General features: G+C 45.0%; 1 protein-coding gene across 9 annotated transcripts in view; it reads right to left on the bottom strand.

The window, feature by feature from the left end:
• Positions 1 to 22,788, bottom strand: part of STIM1 (stromal interaction molecule 1) — a 102,137-nt gene that overhangs the window by 20,932 nt on the left and 58,417 nt on the right. For 8 of the 9 annotated variants that reach the window (XM_049823572.1, XM_049823571.1, XM_049823573.1 and 5 more), the window contains exons 7-8: positions 8,959 to 9,136; positions 3,189 to 3,366 (exon numbers count right to left, since the gene is read on the bottom strand). In XM_049823572.1, the coding sequence (XP_049679529.1) occupies positions 3,189 to 3,366; positions 8,959 to 9,136 (356 nt within the window). Of the gene's footprint in view, positions 1 to 10; positions 1,836 to 3,188; positions 3,367 to 8,958; positions 9,137 to 22,788 lie in introns of those variants that run through there. The other variant, XM_049823578.1, reaches the window with a different exon arrangement.

The following is a 22,788-nucleotide window of genomic DNA, read 5'->3' as shown; positions in this document are numbered from 1 at the left end:
TGGAGAAGGGAACGATTACAAAATTAGAAGAAAGTGGGTGACAAGCAAGTTGAAGACACCAAAACCTTACATAAAAGTATGTGGTGCTAGAGACCATCAATAATTAACACTTCTCTTCCATTACACATGATGTGGAGAGACTTTAATAAACCTGAAGTCTAACACAAGCCCTGCAAGAAGTTAACATGTCCCACACCGGAGAAACCAAAGGATGGCAACTGCAGCTCAGAGCTGCTGCAATCCAGGGACAGCACAACAGTCGTGGACTGGACTACTCTCCAACCACAGCACCTCAAACCTCAGGAGGGGTATATGTGGTTATACACTCTACAACAGACTTTCTTGCTGTTAAAATAAAAGCCAACCCTAAGCACCTTCAAGAGCTTTCACTGCCTCAAAAACCGTGGCCCACCAATGCAGACCTTCTCCTAACAGAGTTGGAGCTAGGAGGAAAGGTCCAGCTACAGCACGGCCAGCTATGCAGTTAGGGCTGCGCACGTGTCACTGGGATGATGCCTAGATGATGTTTGTCCTATTTTATCTTTCTATAATTTAGGGCTCAGATCTAAGAAATGCAGAGGCAATGGGAGTATCCAGCGAGTGACCTGCTCAGGCTCCGCACCAATGCCCAATGCACGCTTCCCAATGCCCAACACACTCTTCCCACAACTGCGTTTACACCCACCCTTGCCTGGTACCAGTGCCTCTCCGTTTCCCACACAGCACAGCCGCAAGCGGACTGAAGAGAAGCATTTTTTTTAAAAATTGCTCAAACTTGGATCTTTTCCCTCAACGTGTTATTTAACTCAGTCACGTCTCACCAAGTCTGGCATAGGCGTAATTTCTAGTGAGCCAAAAGCAGCAGGTCACACACAGATACTTTGAAACTCCATATTTTATCCAGGAGGACATTTGTACAGTCCATCTAGAAGTAGCCAGGAGGCACCGTACAGAAGAGGTCAACTACTTATATCACTTATGTGTGATTTAGTCTCGTTGAGCATAACATTGCCTAAATCATTCAAAAAGTTACAAATTCAGAATCGTAGACCCCAGGAAGGCCTATTTTTTCCCCTCTGACACCAGCGGCACTGGGCACTGCTCCCACCACAGGCAAAACTCTGACCGCGATCCGCAAGCATCTGAGATTTAGGAATACGGGAAATCTACCACTAGGTATTTGGGGTAGAGGAGTGCTCAAAACATTTACAGGAACAACACTTTTATGGAATGGTGGAAAAGGGAAGCGGTGCAGAACAACAGCCAAGGACCAGTGGTTGAGATGAGCCATCATACAGCAGTGTCCAAAACACAAACCCTCTTGGTTCTGCAGGGGCATCAATATCAATAGGAGTCACTTAGTGTGTCTACATTCTCCTGTGAAGATTTCTAAGACCCCATTTTGACCACAAAGAGCAACAATTTATAAAGCAAGGAATGCCCTCTGGGTCTGCAGCCACAGCTGGGTCCATGGTCTGGGGGAAGATGACCTAACGAGGAGATAGGATCAGTATGAACAACCCAGTATGGGACAGTCCCATCCCAGAAATACACTGCTTCTCCATCTCATAAGCCTGACTCCAGAAGGAGCTTCCAAACCCTCCAGTATCATTTTGGTGATAAGAATCAACTGGTGCAGAAGGCCTTGTTTTAATATTCCCTGGGACCCCAGAATATCTTAAAATCGAATGACTTTTACGGTCAGTGGGAGTGACTGGTTAATGTTGTCCGTGGTCTACAGCTCACTGGGATGGTGATCGTGTTATAATCACACAGTGTGGGTCAGGTGGGTAAAACCAATACTCACCCTGTCAATGCATCCCTCCCGAAGGCCTCTAAGAAACAACAGAGCGGTTAAGTCACCTCTGGCTTTCTGGGTTTCTTAACAAATGTAAAGTGGAAAGGGAAGTGGAATGGATGAGACCATGCCTTCTCCAAAAGCCAGGAGCAGGTCAGGTACAAGGGCTCAGGGTTACAAGAGGAAGGCTACACATCCTTATTTAATGGGCCACAATACAAAATGACCGAATTTCCACGTGCGTGAGTACGGATGTCCCAATGCGTGTCCTGAAACAGAGCTCAGTAACTTTGTGGAGAGGCTGGATGACAAGTTAGGAGCAATGATGTTGGATCACGAGAGCAAAGCTGGTAACAGGTGCCTGCAGATGTCTGGGCAGTAGGTATTCCAAGCAGGAAGGAAATTTGCTGTTTGCTGACTATTTGCATACCTAGACTGCACTGCCTCATAGTTCCCTGGTTACCTGATGGCCCAGGACACTTGCTTCCCCCCTGTCAGTGGAAACCCTAGATTCTTGCCTCATTTTCTTCTGCATCCTCCATGGTGGCATAAAAGCCTGCACATAGTCAGGTTGGGAGGATATGCTGATCGCCTCATAAAAGCCTGCACATAGTCAGGTTGGGAGGATAGGCTGATCACCTCAGAATATCCATGGTACTCGCTTGGCTCATGCAATTCTGGCTCACACAACTTCAGTTTAAATTGGTAATATACCAAACATGTTTCTTTTTTGCCAGCAGCAAATTATACACAATATTCTTCCCAGGCCTACATTGCAAGATATAACTTGGGGACATATTTTCCTGCTAGTCTGAATTTAAAACTAATCTTTTTGAGAACTGCATATGAATTCTAACTTTGCTGTACAGATTCTAACTTAGTGCTAAATTTCCTTGGAAGGAAATTTCTTTTGTACACCTCTCTGATCCACAAGAAAACATGGTAAGAACAACCAAACTCATTATAAATTCTCCTAAAACCATGAACAGATACAAAAGAAAAAAAGAAAGAGCTTTTGGTTTGGAGTGAGAATTATAAGTCATCAGAGGGTGCAGCTACAGGTCAAGTTCAATACCTCTCCTTATGCATGGCAAGCTGGGATGATGTGTGTGGTGGCAGCACATGGCTCTTGAGACAGCACCTGCCTGGCCCCTGCTACCCAACACACAAGCAGCACTGTTACCTATATGGGGGAATGTGTAACGTGGAGTAGCAGAAGAAATACTTGGACCTTTTCCTCCACAAAGGGGAGTGGAAAAGCAAAGGTGGAAGAGCATTATAAGCAGAACATCACTGGATTTCTCAGAAGGATGAAGCAGAGTGAGGAACTGCCTACTGTTCTTGCTGGCATGTCTCATACATAAGTGCATCCATCTGGCTGAACCCTTACCTGCTCCAGTTCTTGCTCAGCATATTTCTGCCTGCTCAGTTCATTCTCTGTGCCCTCCCGCAGTTCTCGGAGCCGATGTGCCTCCTGCTTGGCAATGCTGATCTCATCTTGCAGTTTCTTCTCTAGGTGCACCTTCTCCACCTCCACAGAGCGATGCTCCTCCTGAGCTTTCTGCAGTCTGCAACACACAGAGACCAAGAGCCCAATGCTGTGTGTGTCGGGCTATCTGTACACAGCTGAAGGAGTCCACAATGCAAGGGCTGGCCAGCCACAATCTAGACCAGCCCTGCTCTTATTTACTCTATGTTGATGTCAACAGAGATCTGTACCTGGAGAGTCAAGGAGAAAGTTCACTGTGCCCAGGAAGAAATTAAATTGTGAACTCCACAGTCTCAACTTCATTTCATTTTGAAACATTCAGTACGCATTTTCTTAATTTTCCATAGCACATCAGGATTTCCTTTAATAAGCCTCCAATTAATTTGAATTTTCAGTGTTTTTACAAAAGTGAAGACCTTTGGCTTAAAAAAAAAAAAAAGGAGGGGAAGATCTGCCTGAGCAGGTATGACCACCCAAATGGGATGTCTCTGTCTTCCCCTTGCAAAAACCTTCAAATTTAGACAGGTCTTAATCTTGCCTGGAAGTTATTATTTTTCTGCATGACAGAATTAAATCAGTAGGAATTATATATGGCAACAAAAAGTAATAACAGATTACTTGTACCCATTCAGGAAGGTTTGCCCATTCAGCCTGGGAAGCCTCAGCCCTCTGAAAGAGACACCACTGCAGCCACAGCCAGATGTTTCAGGGTTTCTATGATGTTTGCATTTCAGGGGAGTTGCACTGGTGTAAACGCAATCCTCACACAAGTTCAGTGAAGCTGAATTAGCATCAAGAATGAACCTGGCCCATGCAGGACTGAGCTGTCCTGAAAAGGGGTGGCAAAACCTCTAATGCCAGCAGTGCCTCTTTTAAATACAGTCCCAAACCCATGTGCTTCTAGAGACACAGTGATTCCCAAGTAAAAGGGGAAAAAAAAGATTTGGCAAATACTCAGTTGAAATGAAATGAAGAGGTTCACTTCATAATGACGGTTCTGAAAAATCATGTTGAACAAGTACTACCAATGAAAGGAATAAGAGTATTAAAGGGCTTCTTGCAAGAACCAGCCTAATGATTCAAATGAAAAATACCTTTTGGGTTTTTTTTAAATGGTGGCAACAATTAAACCCTGGATCAAATTTCTGAGGAATGTGGTACATACATCTTTGGAAAACTTCAAATCAAGATGTGATGAGTTTCCAGAACATGTACTTCAGCTATTGGATTGAGCACAATGAAGTGTTGTGGCTTACACCATCAGAAACCAGGTGCATCAATCTAACAGTCCCCACCTTTTAAACTTGAACTTCTCTTTCAAAAGTCTCAGTTATCACAGTTTGAGATGAATCAATAAAAGTTGGACAAACCCATACTGTATGAGCAGCAGAGGCAATGCTATTTTTAACCCAAACCAAACTGAGGAAAATCCTGTTTTCTGCCATGAGAAGCAAAGCTCTCTTCCCTCCCCACCCAAACCAGCTCCTTCTCCCTGCATGCACCTCCTGCCCTGCCCATGCAGCTTCTCTATGGATTGGTGGGATCTTGGATAAAGTGCTAATCTAAACTGAAGCTACCAGCAATGTTTGTGAGGTTAGCAAGGCATCAGCTTAATCAGCAAAACCAGTAGTGGCTTACAGCAGATAGATAGTTTTACTTGGTCACTGAAAATCTATAAAACTGAAAGAAAAAAACCCACCCTAAAACCCCAAATAGAATCATCTTAGCCAGAAATAAGTATTTCAAGGTCATAAAATCTTCTCCCACTCAAGATCATCAACATCCAAACTGGAGAGCAAACCAACGGAGCGATGTGCAGGAGAGACAGAGGAGAGGGGACAGCAAGGTCTGGCTCTGGGTGTGCTGTACCTCGGCTGTAAATGACAACTAACACATCTCAGGAGGGCACTCCTGGGCTCCCCAAGCAGCTCCTGCTCATCCCAGACCAGCTGGGGACTAAAGAAAGGGAAAAACTGATCCTCAGTCACTACAAATGCTGCTCCCTGCAGCACATGCAGAGGTGTCCATCTTCCAGCATTGTATCGTATGTAGGACAGCACTTGGTTGTGCTTTTGGTGATGGCAGATGGAGCACAGCCCGCGCGCAGACTCGTGGCAGGGACCCATGGCCACCTTTCGGGTCAAGAGTGAAGCTGCTGGCTGTCCCAGCCAAGGGCTCCTCTTCCTCAAGCTCTTCCTTGGCATGCAGAGGGCCATTTAAAACAGATTGGACATGCTGGACTCTCATCAGCCATGATGTTGGCTCTCTTCTTGGAAAAGGCTCATTTTCAATTTACAGCTCTGTTGAGAAACTAAAGTGTTTTTCTTCCCAATTTAAAGAGACTCTTGCCAAGACATTCCAAGTTTTTAGATAAACCCACGCTCCCTGCCCTGTGCATCAGTGCTAAAACTCTTCCATACTAGGGCTGTAAGAATCCCAATCCACCAAAATATCTCTGTTTAAAGGAGAAAAAAACCCCCATACTATGACGCAGAAGACAGAAGGAATTTTATCTTTAAGATAATTCTCAAAGGCACTCTAATATTGTATTCTCCCTTACTATAATTTTTTTCCTTACAGCTGAGCCTGTATTTTCTTATATTGGTTACAGACAAATCCACATTTTGTCTGTGCGTTCCTGTTCAAACCCAGACAATTGAGCCACACTGGTTTCACGTGCACTGAGCTCCACAAGATGACAAAATGCCTTCAGAGCTGCACCTGTAACGAGGGCAAGAAATCAAGGTCCATCTGGGGCTTCACAATTCAGGAGCAGATCTTCAATACAATCAGTAGATCTTCAATACAGATCTTCATATAATCTCCAGTCATCAGTAGGATGTGCTAAGACATGAACTTTTTTATCTTAATGGGTCATTTAATTAACTGGAAAGTGTCACTGTTGAAGAATATTAATTTTAAAGATGAACAAAAAATGGCTATGTGCATCAATCTTCCCTTCAACTCTTCAAGAGCTTATCAGAGCTGTTCATCAAATAACAGTGCTAGCAGTTGGTAGGCAACTGGAAAGGCATCACATGCCTTCCAGAGGTCAGTTCAGAACTGAATTTCAATGAGCCAGAACAGGAGGTTACTTCAAGCTCTAGAAAAGAAGTTTCTGAGTAGGACTTCAGAACAAGTCCATGGGAACTGTTGCTGTTGGTAGTTTTTGCCCTTTCTACAGTGGCTGACGACCACAGCTGAACCTTGCTGGGGCTCAAGCACGAAGAAGCGAAGGCGTATTCCCCACTTCAGAGGAGAATTAGATCTATCCTCTGCCAAGAGGCCCCATGTGGTCCAGGAATTCACCTCCCACTTCTTGAGCTCCCCCTCAGTGCCCTCTGCAGAGGACAAGCCCTCCCAGCTGCACACTCTGCAGAAACATCACAAGCTGCTCTGGGTTAAGACTCAAGCTATGCTTAGTATACATGGTTTTGTGTTTCTTCCTATCTGGATTTAGAGCATTAGTTGAACCTCCCAGGCACATCTACTTGTTTACATGGCTCTGCCCTCAGCAGCAGATCCCAAGGTCGCTCCCCACACAGCACATTCACAGCAGCCAGCATTTGGATCTCTGGTGTGACCTGCTCTTCGGTGACACCCAGCAGAGACCCCCTGCCCTGGATGCTCTGATGCTTTGGGGGATGGACGGTGAGAAGGAATTGCCCTGTCCTTCTGGCTGTAGAAAAGAATAATCTGTTTCTTTGGGGTATGTCCAATCTGTAATGTAAAATTACACAAAGCTTTGTGAAACCAGCTGTGGATTAGAGCCAGTTCCTTGTAGGCAGAGGAGAAATGTACTTGATTCTATCTCTATGCCAAAAAAAAGCAGGTCACGTATCCACATTACTGCCAGGGGAACATGCCCAGTTTGGCACCATCACCTTGGTACTTTCTCAAGTGTTCACCCTCCACATAGAACCAACTGATGTGATCGCACTCGAAGAAGAAAGCCTTTCAAACAATGCTCATGTGTGGGACAATTCCCTGAAGGCTGTCACGAGCACGTAGGTAAGAAATCAGGCTGCAGTCTCATAGCTATGTCATATGGTTTCCAAAGACTCGGCTGTTTGCAAAAGTCCTCGGGATCCTGGTGTTTGCAGAGGTTGCTCGTCACACCACCCATGAGTGACCAGCACATGTAACTGGGGCTGGGCTTCACTTTCAGAGAAGCTGCTGGGAACATAGCTGTCAGCTTATATGGCAGCCAAATTAAGGTTTGTCCTCCAAAATTACACTTAAAGCTAATGAAAAATAGTTACAGTCCAAGACTATCATGCTCTATTGTTTGCTAAATCTGTCCTTAAAAAATATCTTACCGCCAAACCCCCCGCCCCCGGTTTGTCATTAACAGCCCTGAATGTTCTTTTCTTTCCTAGAAGACTCCTGTGTCTGCGGAAGACCTCTTTTGCAGCATGTTCTCCGATAAGCAGTTTTACTGGAACCACTGCAGTAATTTCTGTGAGTAGAGGTCACATCCCTGAGGCTACAGTACTTTGCCAAAGTGTCTAGAGTTCTGATACTTGTATTTAATACTCCAAAATTTATTTTTCTCATTCTTCCCAGGCAACGCTCCTGGATCTAGGTATCACCGTGCAGGCATGGAAGCAGGGACTTCTAGATATAGCTCAAAAATTAAAGAGGGAATGTACAATTCCTCTGACTGCTTCCACTGTTTCAGCATGTTTTTTTCCCATCAAAAGCCAGAGTTGAACAACCTGCTCAGCCTTGATGACAAATTCTAAGTGTGCTGGATTACTTCACACTCCTTTAAGAGGCTGCTCTTCCCCTCTAAGCACAGATTTACACTGTAATTTTGGGTGGTGGGGATCCTGATGTACTTTCAGTATGAGTCAGACTAGGAGTAGAAACCACTGTACATTTCACTGCTCCTATATAATTAAATGTGGTAAATAAATAGGAAGTACCTATTTGAAATAAGACAACACACTCAAAACTAAGAGTGACCAGCATCGAGTACAGAAGGAGCACTCCCACCCATTTTACTCAGCTAGATGTTTTGGTCCTTAAAGCAGCAAACTTCTGAGTGTAGGGAGGAAAGCTCTCACATGCCAACAGTGGCAAAACTAAATGGAGTCCAGTCTTCCCAGAAATTGAGAGACTATTTTTTTTTAACCAGTAATGACTTTTAGAGCAGAACAGGAACTGAAGAGACAAAACACACCACAAAAACAGGGCAGAAAGGAAACAAAACTGTGTGGGAGTATGTATGGCCATGCTTGACTACACGTCAGTGTGCATTGGAGCCCATCTCAGAGCAGGACATGCTGGTACCGGACGCTGTCACTTTGCTCAAGGGGCTTCATTACCACATTTCAGGATTGTAGTAACACAAGGAAGTTTTTACCACCCAGGCCTTTGTGTGGCACACCGCAAGTACACATAACTAGCACGTCACTACCAAAGAGTAGGTCAAGTGAGCACATACACATTTTTATGAGTAGCCTGGTAACTGAATTCATTCACGAGCCAGGCACCCATTTGAGCTATTAAGACCAGCTGGCAGGTTTGCTACTGTCACTCAGGAAGGTGCTGACACTGGTACACAGCAGCTAAAAAGAAAATCTTTCCTGAAATCTAAATGAAGAATAACCTTGCAGGGAAGACTTGACAGTTGAATGCTCCAACTGGGTGGATGCATAAAACTTACCTTTCTTGAAGGTCATGGAGAGACTGTTCAGCTCTGTGAAGTCCCTCGAGGTCTTTCATCATCTTCTTCATGTGCTCCTTCGAATAACGATTCTGGATGTAGGCAAACCAGCAGCCACCCACTCCGATGACGATGGACACCACCAGCATGAAGTCTTTCAGGTGGTTGTGACGAGTTACTGGAAGAGACCAGAGATACTATTGAATTCAAAAGAACATGACAATTAACTCTGCAATGCTTCGCCTGCACCAGAACTGGACATGAGACCTTAAGACAATGTTAGAAGGAATTGTGGTTCAAGTTTCACAAAGGGAAAAGATGAGGTACCTTGACACTTAAGGGAAGAAAAAGACCCGTGACAACATTTATTCAATTTGAATGCGGGGAAAAAAAAAAAAAGGAAGATGAAATTCAAAATCTTGTAATTTTCCTGCAATACAGGAGAGCCTCCGCACTGGAACCTCCAGAACAGCTGTGTTCTTTTAGGACAATACAGATAGCATTGAGTATGAAGATATAAGAGCTAAGAAGAAAATAACTTTGTTGAAAAAAATATGACTGTGATCATAGAGATGGGGCAGATCAAATCGTCAAGTTACAAAACTTCCCATCAGAATTACAACTCAATGTGGAAACCCCCCTTTTCAACAGTTAGCAAAAACACAGTTACTTAAAAAAAAGTGTGGATGCATGTAAGAGAATGAAAGTAAATACGTAGGGGGCTTAAGTGCTAAACAAAACCCAAAAATGTCTCAAGCAGAATTTTTTAATGTTTACTACTTAGCAAAACCTCAAACAAGTATGTACTGAGAAAGCTAAAAATGAGAAATAGCAGCTTATTCAAGCTAGCTGCCACTAAACGTTCAGTACCTACTGGTTTTCAACTAAAAGAAGGTAGATTCAGGCTAGGTGTAAGGAAGAAATGTTTTACACTGAGGGTGGTGAAACCCTGGCCCAGGTGGCCCAGAGAGGTGGTCAATGCCCCATCCCTGGAAACATTCAAGGTCAGGTTGGATGGGGCTCTGAGCAACCTGGTCTAGCTGAAGGTGTCCCTGCCCATGGCAGGGGGGTTGGACTAGATGACCTTGAAAGGTCCCTTCCAACCAACCCAAATCATTCTATGATTCTACAACCCTGCACATTGCAACCCCCCCAAGTACAACCTTCCGCTTGCACTTCACACAGTACTGATTTCTTTCTGCTACCGGTACTGCAGGTTTTATCCTAGGCACACGGATTTCCTAACAAGGTCTACAGGCATCAGAGGGAAACACACAATTCCCAGCAGCACATGGCGTACTCGGCCACTCCATACAACACTGACAGCACCAGTGACCCAACATCGCTTCCCAGCACAGGCTCCCCTAAAACACACTGAAGTCCTGGAGGCTTTTGCATTAGGCTTCACATAAACGTATAAAGAGAAGTGTGAGCATGTGAGGCGGTGCTTATCTGCGAGCAAATGCTGTGCCAGCTCCAGCAGCCCCCAGCTGTTCCACTTGACCAGCTCCATGCGACAGTACTCAGATGGACAAGACTGATGGGACAATTTAGGTTGGCAGCTGTGAAGCAAAAGAGCCATTACTGGCACAACCAGAAAAACTCTTTGCTTCCCCTGAAGCAGGAGCAGGGTTTTTTTAAACACAGAAATGCACATATGCAACCTGCCTGCTCCCCTTGCTGCTGATCCTGAGAGCACAGAGTGGCAGCCAGGTCACCTCAGGACTCAGAGGCGAGAGCAGCCAGAGAGCTGCCAGCAGGCACAGCCACCAAAAGGCTCTTTCTTAGAGGAACTGCAAACTACGTGCTGTAACACAATCTCACAGTTACTCTAAAAGGAGTCAGCAACGCTATTTTCCCTAAATTGATCCAACATCTCTCCCTCTGTCCTGCACCTGGTCTGGAGGACACCTCAACTCAGCATGCATGAGATGGGCTGCACCCAAAGCAGCACCCATTTTCCACAAGAAAAACACTTTAACAAGGTGAGTCCTCACTGCCAGATCCTTGCAGCAATACCTGCCTGCCCATGGGGCAAACAGGTCGTGGTGACCTGGCAAGAACAAGCAGCACTCCCCAAAATGAGCTTCTTGCGCATCAGGCTCATGACGAGCATGGCACAGAGGGGTGCCCTGGGACCGGGAAGTCACAGCTGTGAGAAGAGTTTAAAATGGACAGGACGTCACTTTCCAAGATGAGTGGATACAGAAAAGTCAACGACCAGACATTTTAAAGATGACGAAAGTGTGAATAGCCTTCTTTCATATAGGAATTTTAAAATACTTTAAGGAAATGCCATAACCCAATACAGGCAAATAAATATCAGATGTATTTTGTAGGGGAGAGAACTGAAGCACAGAAGCAAGAGGCTGCGCAGGGACTGGATCTCTCCCCCTCCATCCATGGGCACCTGGCAGCTTTGGGGCAGGGCTGGAAGCAGCTTTCCTGCAGGAGAAGCTATTGCTGACACGAGAGGCAGCAGCCAGCATGGCCATGCTCTGCTTCCAGCTCTTTCACACCCTCCTTCATTCACATGCATGTGTTTTGTGTTTGAAGGTGGCATGACAAGAGCCCTTGCCAGCTGGGCAGATGCCAGCTGCCACCACTGGGACCACAGGACGGAACCAGCCCGTGGTCTGGAGTGGCCACTGCACAGCTGAGTAAGTTCCCAGCTGGGAAAAAGCTCGATAGCCATCTCTGCTTGGGTCCCTTCCTTTCTGTGCACCGCAGATGAGCTTACATAAATGGATTCAGCATAAAATCCCACCTGGGCTGCAAGTTTCCCAACACCTTTCATTTCAGGACTGTAAGGGGTTTTGTGAACATTTATGCAAGGCACTGCAATGCCGCACTTGCTGGATGATTTCCATCATGTCCCTGAGAAACCAGCTCCTTCATCTCACACAATCCTTCAGCTCTTTGTTTCCAGCTATGACAACACGCTGACTGCTTTCTCACAAACTGAGAAGCAACAAGATGACTGTGGTGCTCTCGCTACAAGGAGTTTTCTCCAAAAAGCCTTTCCATCTTACTTGAAGTTTTAGAGACTTTAAAAACTTGATTACACCAAATTAGAAATGAATCTCTACTAACAAATTTTTTTACATAATTTTATTAATTTTAATAAGTACTTCCCTCACAGCATTATAATGCAGATTAAAAAGTCCCCCAAGGCCTTAAATTCATCTTTGCTACCTTAAAACACAGTTAAGAAACACAATTCCCCCCCCCCCCCATAATGCTTCCCTCAAAATGACAAACATAGCAAATTTAGGGCTTTCACTTCCCTTCCTTTTAATTTTTGCAATCATTTAAAGGCTTTTTAAATAGATTAAGATACATGATTTTTCTAATGCTTAGGTCTAAGCATCAGCTTTGCACAATGCAAGAGAGAATTCCTCAACTGGCCTTTTCAATTTGAAATTTGCATTTGTCACACACACCACAGTGATAGCAAAGGCTCTGAAAGACCATGTTTGAAGTCTCTTACTGGGTTTATTGAACTATGGTAAAATCCCCAACTGGCAGTAAAGAGACAAAGAACTACACAGAGGCACAGTGGCTCCCTCACATGAAAAGGATTAAGATATGACCACTCTGTTCCCCAACAATAAATTAATACATTCATTCCTAACTCAGATACACACCCTGCTCCACCCAGCACCTGTGTTCTCTCACTTTCGTGAGAAATCCCAAAATGTAAACCATGAAGGGTGCACAGAACAGCTTAAGAATCCAATCACTTTTCCCCAGGAAACTCAAGAACCAGGTAAATTTGCAAGAGGAACAGAGACTTCACCTTGTAAGAGGAGGTCTAAAGACATTTCTCAGGCTGTTGAGAAATAATTGGTGTCACATCTCTTGTCAAAACCTCTAAAAAAAGTAAAAAAAAAAATAAAAAATTTACTTCCATTATTTGGAGGGATGAGGACTCTCACAGCTGAGGCAGGAAGAATATTTATTGTACCCCCACATCTCTTGATGCCCTAGTGAAATCAAGTACAGGGACACAATACATTTGTTTTCACCCCCCATGAATCTCTATTTCAGTCAAGACAGAAGATGCAGAAACTTAAGGTTACTGCTGGTATGCAAAATGTGATGAAGCAAAGATGAAAAAGTGGTAAAGGAGGATGCTGACGTGTTTTAATTGGGAGAAAAAGATTGCTGGATTTGATACAATTTGGTATTTGGGAGAAGGTGGGCTGGAAATATGTTTTTACGTTCTCATGTATCTCCAATAAATTATATACTTGGGATTTCACAGCAAAGGGAGAATGATAGCAGGGACTGTAAGAATATCTCCATCAAGCACAGACGATAGGTTAGATCAACATTTTCTTTTTCACATATTGAAGCTGCCATGTAACTGATACAGGGATTCCTTAACAGTCTGGTTCCAAGCCACAGGCAGAATATTCTGATACTATCAAGAAGAATACAAATACACAAGCAAAGATTTGGCCAAAATGAAATAATTCCTAGTCAAAGGCTTTAGATGAAGCATCGCATAAAGGCATGTGCAGCCTCAGTCTAAGGAATATATTGCCTTATGCCACAGTGGCAGACGTGAACTGGAGAAGACGGAAGCCTGCAAAACGCAATAGAGCAAAGCAGAAGAACGCGCTAAGCTAGACTCAAAATGTACAGATAGAAGAATAGATGTGTTACAATAGTAAGGGCATTAAACCTGTGATTAGGAAAAAGCCTTGTACTGGATCTTGGTTTTCTGATTTATTTATTTTTAAGCAAAGAACAGATGACGTGAGCCATAACTGGGAGAAGATGAGGCTTTTAAAGGTCAGTTTCCCCCCAGCAGCAGATGACAGATACATCGCATGTAGCTCATTACCAGTGACACCCACTGCCTGCAGTGATCTTTATCGTGTCAAAGTGCCAGAATCTGACCCCAGTTACGGCACCAGACTCCATCCCATGACTCTTTCTGGTCACAAGCCATCTTTGGTTTCTCTGTAGCTCTTGCTCCACTGTGAGTGAACTCAGTCTGAAAGTGCGTTAGTCTAATGGGGCCACCCTCACTAGCAGAAAATTGATTTCTGGAGTGACTCAAGTGGGCTGCTGCCATCTGCGGCTGGTAGGAATTGCTTGGGTTGACTGAGAGCCAGAAATGAGGAATACACATAAGACAGCACAAGAAACGGATGTAAAGCAGCCCAGTATCCTAGCTTTACAGAAATACACTGATGCGATGTTATGGACATTCTACATACAGAAATCTGAGATCTTCTGGAGCAGACAGACTGCCTGAAGAACAAAGGGAAAACCCACAAATGCAACACACACATCTGCAGTGAGGTTGGCCTCTTTCTGTAGCTGCATTTAGGTATTAAGGCAAAAGGCTGCACCCACGAAGCCAGCACGGTACCTGAGGTGGTGGCCCCTGCAGAGCTCTCAAGGGGCACAGGCAGGCAGGGACGGAGTGTTCACCCCAAGAACATCACAGCTGCTGAATCAGGGTATAAACAGACTTCCCCACTACATTGGAGCAATGTTTTCCAGTTAACATATGATAGACACACAAACCCTGGATGATGCAGTGCATCTTGATGTGCTTTCAATACAAAATGTGGCTATGAAAAGAGATGCCACCCAGGAGAAACATGAGAAAGCCCAGGGACTCCTTGGTGCTGTAGGCTGGCCAGTTAAATGACATCCCGCTTCACTGTTTGTCACGTATTTCCGACTGGAGCCTCCAGCTGAAGCAGACTGGCATCTTGGCATGCTCTCCTGCACGAGCCTCCCACTATCCTCCCTCTGCCTGCATTTTTCTCCCTAGGTATGGACTGATGATTAAAAGCACTTACATTACTACCTGCAAACCAGTCCTCGAAAGCAGGCGTGTTGCATGTGAAATGTGAAATACTCATGAATATCCTGTGAAGGCAAGTTAAACTACTACTCAATCCTGTCTCTGTACCAGGCTCAGGGGTGAACGCAGCTGGTCACTCCAGCTCAGCTCTGGCACCAGCAGCAATAACTTATTACAGTACTCACATTGCTTAGGTCACCTCTCCCCAACCTCACGCTGCTTGGCTCCATTTTTTTTTTTTTCTCTTCCTGACCAACTTTTTAGGCCGTGTTAAACTTCAGACTGATGATGAACAGCATGCTGTTTTAAGTCTGGACCAAGTGCAACTGGTATAAAGCAGCAGCAGGTTAATTGCTGGCTGGGTACGGGAGTTGCTCCTGTTCTCCAGGAGCAGTGTGGGAGCAGCTGTGTGGCTGCCAGGGAAACCTCCTCTTTAGTTTAACCTGCAGTTCTTGAAGCTAACGAATAATCACTTCCTATTTGTCAGAAACAGATGAATAGGGTTTCAGCAGAAATTGATTAAATAAAAATCATGGCTTAGCAATACTGCTACAGCTTATGAAGAAGTGTGTGACTTTTTTACCTTAGGACAATAAAATACTTTTTTTTTTTTTTAAGTGCGACATTTACCTCTGAAATTTTATAGACTGAACATAATCTACTGCTGAAAAATAATCAATGTCACCTGTCACTTTAAGAGTTTAATCAATAAACACTGATGCATCTCAGCTATTGCCCTCCCCGGCCCACCAGCACTTGATTGCCATATTAATAGCTTTAATGTAAACAAACAATGCAAACATGTAATCCCAGCTAGGGGAGGAAATCCTGCATGCTGTGCGGGGGATGTAATGGCTGTTTGCACTGCTGAAACACAAATACTGCAGCAATCTCTTAGATGCACAAATGTAAGAAAGAGGAGAAATAGCATCGTTGTTCAAGATAAGCTCTCCTGCAAACTCAGACCCCTTTCAGACATTGGTGTCGTCAAGCTTTTCCAGGAGCTACATTTTTTTCAGAAGCAAATGAAATAGTTTGGCACCACCTTGAAACCCAACCCTGACTGTTTCTCAGCTAGGCAAGCTGCTCCAGATAAAATCCAGGTAGCACCTCTCCCCTCCACTGCTTGACCGTTCCAGTCTCAGCCCTTTCTGGGAACCCTTTTACTGCGACTTGGCAGCATCTTCCCAGCAGAGACAGGTCCTGCAGCCAGCTTGGATGCACAGCAGCCCGGGCCAGGAGCTCCGCGCTCCGCAGCGGCTCTGCAGCAAGCAGGAGGGCAGCTGGGGCAGGATCAGAGACCGGCAGCATCCTCCCTCCCACAGCACCCCGAACCCAGCAGCACAAAGGAAACCCAACTCACCTGCCCAGCCAACCTGGAGACAAACTGGCAAAGCCAGCTGGCACCGCTGGACAGAAAGATAGTACACAGCGGGTACAGGGAGCTCCCCTGTGTGAGGGACGACCAAAGTGGTGTCAGGAGGAGGGGGAGGCTCACCAGGGTCACTGATCGTGATAGGATGAGGGGTAATGGTTTTAAACTGAAAGAGGGTAGATTTAGATCAGATGTAAGGAGGAAGTTCTTCACTGAGGGGTGGTGAGGCACTGGCACAGGTTGCCCAGAGAGGTGTCGATGCCCCATCCCTGGAAGTGTTCAAGGCCAGGTTGGATGAGGCTTTGAGCAACCTGGTCTAGTGGAAGGTGTCCCTGCCCATAGCAAGGGGGTTGGAACTAGATGACCTTGAAAGGTCCCTTCCAACCCAAACCATTCTATGATTCTATGATCACAGCCAAAATACGTGTGTCACATCAGCAGAGCTGGGCCCAACAGGGAAGGGCACTTGGGGGCAGGCTGCTTGCTTGGGAGGTGGAAACCTAAAGACATTAAGGTAAAGCACACTGTGGGATGGGGGTGGCTCAGGGCAGGCAGGGGCTGCCCAGCAGCCCTGCACTGGATCTGCATGGAGGAGGGACAGTGCTGCTGTTCCCCTGACCGCAACGGAGGGGGCTTCCGCCCCGGGAGGGAGAGGGACAGGACCTTTCTTCAAACATTCAGCAGACATCCAAGCACCGTCTCCCCTTATCTTTGCAAACACTGCCATGCGATCCGTCAGCTAACGCGCCGCAGAAGAGTTCAATCTTTCTTTGAAAACATTCATTCATTCGTAAATTCAACACTAAAGAAATAAACAAGATTAATATTGGCCCTGTTTCCCATTCCGGATGGATTACCGCAACATCCTCTTCTAAGGAGCAGATCCTGGCAAGTTGCTGCAGATAATGTAATACTGAATCCCTTTTGTTTCATGTTTTGAGAAGACTTCTAGGCTGACTTATTCAGACCGTTTGTTTTCCACCCACCCACCCACAGCTATTACAGCTTTTCTCTCTTTTACTGTTTCCTCCACCATTGCCATTACCTGCTTTACCCAGCACGCTGCCAGCCGCCTCCCCAGCCGCGCAACATCATGCCCTAAGCTAAGGCAAGTTTAGGTGTTGCACAGAGAAATACCTGCCAGCCCCACCTCGAGCTGATTCATCTCCTACTCTTGTTCCCAGTGCCAACCGTTCTCAGCTCCACCACACAAGCACTTGACAAACATCCTTCCTCTTTAGCAGCTTTTGCTCAAGACAAGTGGATAAGGAAACTCAAGGAAAACTTAGCTTGGCTGTAAACGTAGTCTTTTTGCTTCCTAGAACTTTTCTTTGTAAGATACAGGTTGACCAGAAGAATTCCAAGTCTTTCCTGGGAAGGAATGTATGGGTAACAAAGGCTAAATTCAGCCAAGCTGGCTTCTCTCTGCAGCTCTTCTCCGAAGCGAAGCGAAGGGTTCCCCAGACCATGGGAGTAATTTAGCTGCTTTGAGCAAAGAATTTGCCTCTTCCCACCAACTGCAATCAGCGTCAGGGCTCCCATCTCTAATGTACACCTTGGTCACTCCCTCTGAGTGATTCAAAGAATGGTAAATAAAAATCCAATTAATCTGAAACTTATTCTACCCACTGTTTGCATGCTTTCCTACATTGTGAAAGCTCTTGGGATATTTTAGATTCAGCCCACAGTACTGAGCACGTCACCTCACAGAGCAGACAGGCTGCAGGATGAAGAGTCCTGCACTTGCCAAATGGACTTTGGAAAGATAAAGAGGAGGGGGGAAAAGAACAAAAGAAGAAGTACAGCTGTTATGTTTTGCACTAAAATTCATAAAAACCAGTATTTGCCACAAACTAGTGATTATTTTTCCACAAACATGGCTCTCAGTACTATTAACCTACTAAAAAATGAACAGCATAAAGCACGTTCATTAGCAAGTAAGTGGGGTTTCCCTGAGAGAATTTTCACGAAGTCCGTTTCAAGAACATGTACTGTTTTGCTGAGCACAATGCCACCCCCCATGCACGTCAAGCCACCCCAAAACAAACCAACCAACCCTATATTTCTGAAATAGCTAATAGAAGTGCCTGGAATTTGGCAAATGAATGACTATAGTTTCAAGACAGCTTAAATTGTGTTTTAGTGAAAACCTTGGACTAGTCCCAAAAGTGCAGAGCAAGGTGACTGCTCTCACGCCGAGGAGAATGCAACGACGGCCATTATCTTTGTGCCAGCCATTTCACACATTAACACTGCCATGACACAAACATTTAGTATTGGATGCAACATGTCTCCTGGGCACAATTAATATCTCTTATTTCCTTCCAAGTGCCAACACAACTGAAAGGATTCATTCAAATCCCGGTTAGCATCTACTGCATAGACTGGGAAATGAGGTCATAGCAGAGTGATGCACCTACAGTCACACCTGTGAGCCTGGCCCACACACTGCACGCTCCCAGCCCGATATATCCAAACACCCAAATTATCATTCCAATACTTGGTCTAGGCACACCACATACCAACGGTACAGCGCCATCAAACACCCTAGGTGCAGGAACCACTCTTGGTTTGATCTACGTGGCGTACATCACTGCCACGCGTGACCACAAGTGTCAGACAGGGACTACCAACGTATCAGTCTATAAAAGGCAGGAGAACTCTGTAAATCACTCAGGATTTGTCAGCACAAGGAAGTGGATTGAACCGTTGCTTCTGTGTTCAGGAGCCAGCGAGAATAACTGCTGCAGGACAAGTCACTTTCTCCAGGGTAGTGAGTGCCTTTCCAAGGCAGAATAGTAGGAAACACTGCAAGTAACAACAGGAGAGGTGTTCCGGTATAAAATACCTTTTCTAGGATAGCTCTTGTTAAGCTCACACCACCCACAGAATAGCTAAGGTGGGCTGCCCTGCCCTGCGGCAGTTAATTCTTGCCAGCCCCAGGCTCCCTGCACGGTGCAGGTCAGAAGAACTGGGGGACATTCAAGTCTCCTACCTGCTGCTGCAATCACTGTCCAAAGACCTACATCAAGCAGAAAAAGACAGCATTTTTCACATGCAACATCTGCCCGTCGCCACTGCTGCCGGTGCAAGGAGGGACGGGATCAGTCTCTCCCATCGTGGCTGGCCATCGTTTTTCCCTCTGACCGCCCGCCAAGGCTTGTGTTCCTACAGTGCATACTGGCTGCCAGTGGGGTGACCCTTCGGGGTGTTGTATCACCAAGGCAACACAAGATAATCTTTCTACTCTCAATTTTCTTGCTGCTTTTTAACTTGTCATACCAGAACTTCGTGTTATTTTAGCTATTTAGCCTCTGTATCTAACCCCCTGTGACAGAGGCCAACTGTACAGCAAGGCACTGGAGCAGAGGTTTTATAGCCGAAGCTCAGATTGTTTGTGTCCAGTTTATTGCAACTTAAATCACACTGCATTTCTCCCTCGCCTGCAGACAGGCTGGCACAGCCTGTTCTCCCTGCTTGCGTGTGGCCTCTTCTGCTCTGCTGCGCCTGCACTGCTTCACCCCTTCGCTCCCAGCACCAGCAACCGTGACAGGGAAAACCTGGGTGTACGTTACATTTGCAAAAGCTGCAGAAAAAAGCAATGCACATGAAGGAAAATCGATTTCCAAGCCCTGTTTGTCTTTTCTTTTTTGGGGAAAGAAGGAAGAACGGACACAATTTCAGCAAAGACAGTAGTTTTAACGCATTGGCTGCAAGACTATTCACGTCACATCAGGTGTGCAGCACTGCCTTTGTTTTACATTTTAAAGCAGCAAGGCAAAAAGCTGTACAGTAGTAAAAACTAACAGTAACCTCAGGTATCCTAAGCAAGAGAGTGCCACCATGAAAGATACAAATTCAAAGCCTCAATTTTTAAACAAAAAGTTTCACAAAGTCTTACTTTGGGAATAGAACCAGGATGGACTATTAGAAAATCAGCAATTTTACAGCAACTTATAAAAGCATTGCTATAATTAGAGAAAAATCTACACACTTGGCAAATTCCATACTGGTTATTTACATTCAAGTTGAAGTATCAGAAAAAACACACACTGGAATTACTAATTTTTTCATTTCTCTATGTGAATTAATTGGATCAGTGACGACTCCTTCCTTGTTCAGTAGCAGACGTTTTCAGACACAAGACAGGCAAGAGCCACCACCTCAGGGTACAACTGTGGGACAGGCACCATTCCCTCTAAAGTCAACCTGGTGGCAGCTGCTGTAAGCATGATAGCAAAAAACAAAATACAAAAATGCCTCTGTTTTTAAAAAACCCAAATGAAGCTAACAGCTCAATAAATTCCCCTGATGGCACCTATAATTTTTCTATCAATATCGAGCCCTAGTCCTTTCTTGAGTACTTAACACATGTTTTCGTTTGTTAGTGGACCCACAAGATAATTATGGAAAGAAACTTTTATAAATGTGCTGATTTTCACCAGCAATAGGACACTGTAAGACCAGCCAGATTTCTCTGTTGCCCTGCTCCATGGCTTCTCAGGTTCAGAGCTATTGCCCCTTAAAGAGTACCCAAAACTAAAGCCCCAGCTTATTGACCAGTTGCTGCTGGCACACGGACTGAGAAAACTATATGACAACACTAACGGACCCTATGAAGTCTATTAATGGGACAGAGCTGCTTTTCTGTTTAGGTGCAGGTAATCTGTGCAGGTAATCTAAACACAATTCAGTTAACTGTAAATACTTAAAGTGGATGTTAAATGTCACAGCGATAAATTAATCTAGTATTTGGTTAAGAAATTCTATTGCATTAAACAAATAATGATTCAACAGATCTAGAAATACTTGTCAAATATGCTTTTAATTATAATAAAGGGAAACCAATCAGCTATATTGGAAGCTATACTGAAGGATGCATGGCTTCATCCACCCTGGAGAGTGGACACCAAGGAATAAATGCTTAATGAAAAGCAAAAAAAGGTAATTTCGTTCAGAAACCTCCAAGTGCCACCTCCTGTCTGGGAAACATCTCCTTTTCCAGGCACCCAGTCCTTGCTCTTCTGTTAATCCCCGCACAGATATTCAATAAAGAAAGGGTAACGCTCAGGATGACAACTAATGATGACTGCAAATGAGAAGGGCTAGGGGATCGGCAGAAACCCTGTCCCACAGCGCTGCAGGACACACGCAGACAGCTCAGTATGGTACGGGAGGCACCAGGGTGCACCAAAAACAGGGTGATTGGTGCCAGGGTGCCTGGCTGGTCCCCAGGGGGCTGAGGCTGAGGGGTGCAGCACTCTCCAGTGCCAGGCAAGCTCCCCCCAGCAGAGCCCAGGGCAGGTACTGGTCAGGCAGCAGCTTGGCAAACCACTGTGGCTTGTGCCTAGCCATGAAACAAATTACATCTGGTGGACTTCTGTCCTGGGAAGTGGAGCTACGGGAACCTCTCCTGAAATCCCAAAGCAACATACAGATTCCACTTTGTTGGCCTTTGGAGAGGTGACCAGGAGAAGTCGCTGGGATCAACAACTCAGTGCACAGCATTTTGTCTGTCTTTTAACCCCAAATGGTACCACAGTGGTGTCTTGAACCATCTGTGAGGAGATGTATGTCTCAGTCTCCATCACTTGAGAGTTACAAAGAATAAAATTGTAAATGCACTTTTCACCAAAAATAGCTATTGTTTTTAATTTTACTGCTTGTTTTCTTAAAATTCTCCTCCCCTGCTTCACCTGAAGTTGTGGTATTTTGTACCAGATAAATTTCTGAACCACAGGACCAGGACACCAAAGGGACACAGACACAGAAGAAGCAATCGCTTCATCTTCCATAGATTATAATTTTACCATACTCCTTTGCACTTGGATTAATTACAGAGCTCCAACCTTTCAAGTGTGCTGACCTGTTTGAAGAAGGAAATGGTGCGTCTGGGGTATGGTATAGGAAATCAGACCTCATGGGATTACAGGAGTCTACTGATCAGCAAGGAAACTGGCCAGGTGCCCCACTCAACTACCCAATGCTTGCTGAAGCCTCTGCAATAAATTACAGGAGACATCAAAGAACAAGCTCTCTAGCCCCAGGATGGAGACAAGCTTCACCCAGCTTCATGCAGCAGTGAGGAACCATACCTTGGTGCGTGTGCTCTAATCCCCACTGACAATGAGATGTCTCTGGTTTTATTATGAGTCTGCAGGAAGCAGTCATGGGGCTCCAATAGGCTGGTTTTATTTTAATGCTTTTATACCTGTGGTGAATAGAAAGTAGCTTCAAGAGAGAAGAAAAACCCTTGTCAAGAGAGAAATCCTGCACCTGTGCACCAATTCCACTGCCAGCAGCTTCACTCTCAAGAGCAAAGATCATAGAGGACCACCTCCACCGACCATCTGAAAAGAACCATAACAGGAACGTATCTGAAACCACTAAATCTGTTGCTGTGCAAATGCTGCTCCTGCAGCTTAAAAGATCACCAAGTACTTCCCAACACTGTTGATTGCTAATGGCTGTTAAAAACTGCAGTTTCACAATCCATTCCTTAAGGCATCGGTTTTAGATAAACTACTTCACACCATACACTGCAGTATGAATTGGAGACAAATCCATTCACTTCACCAGCAAATAGTAAATATTACCCTTTAAAAACTGTAAACTCTCTACTTCA

The sequence above is a fragment of the Accipiter gentilis genome, chromosome 19, assembly GCF_929443795.1.
Source record: "Accipiter gentilis chromosome 19, bAccGen1.1, whole genome shotgun sequence".
Classification (NCBI taxonomy): domain Eukaryota; kingdom Metazoa; phylum Chordata; class Aves; order Accipitriformes; family Accipitridae; genus Astur; species Astur gentilis.
This window is presented reverse-complemented; position numbering and strand designations above follow the sequence as displayed.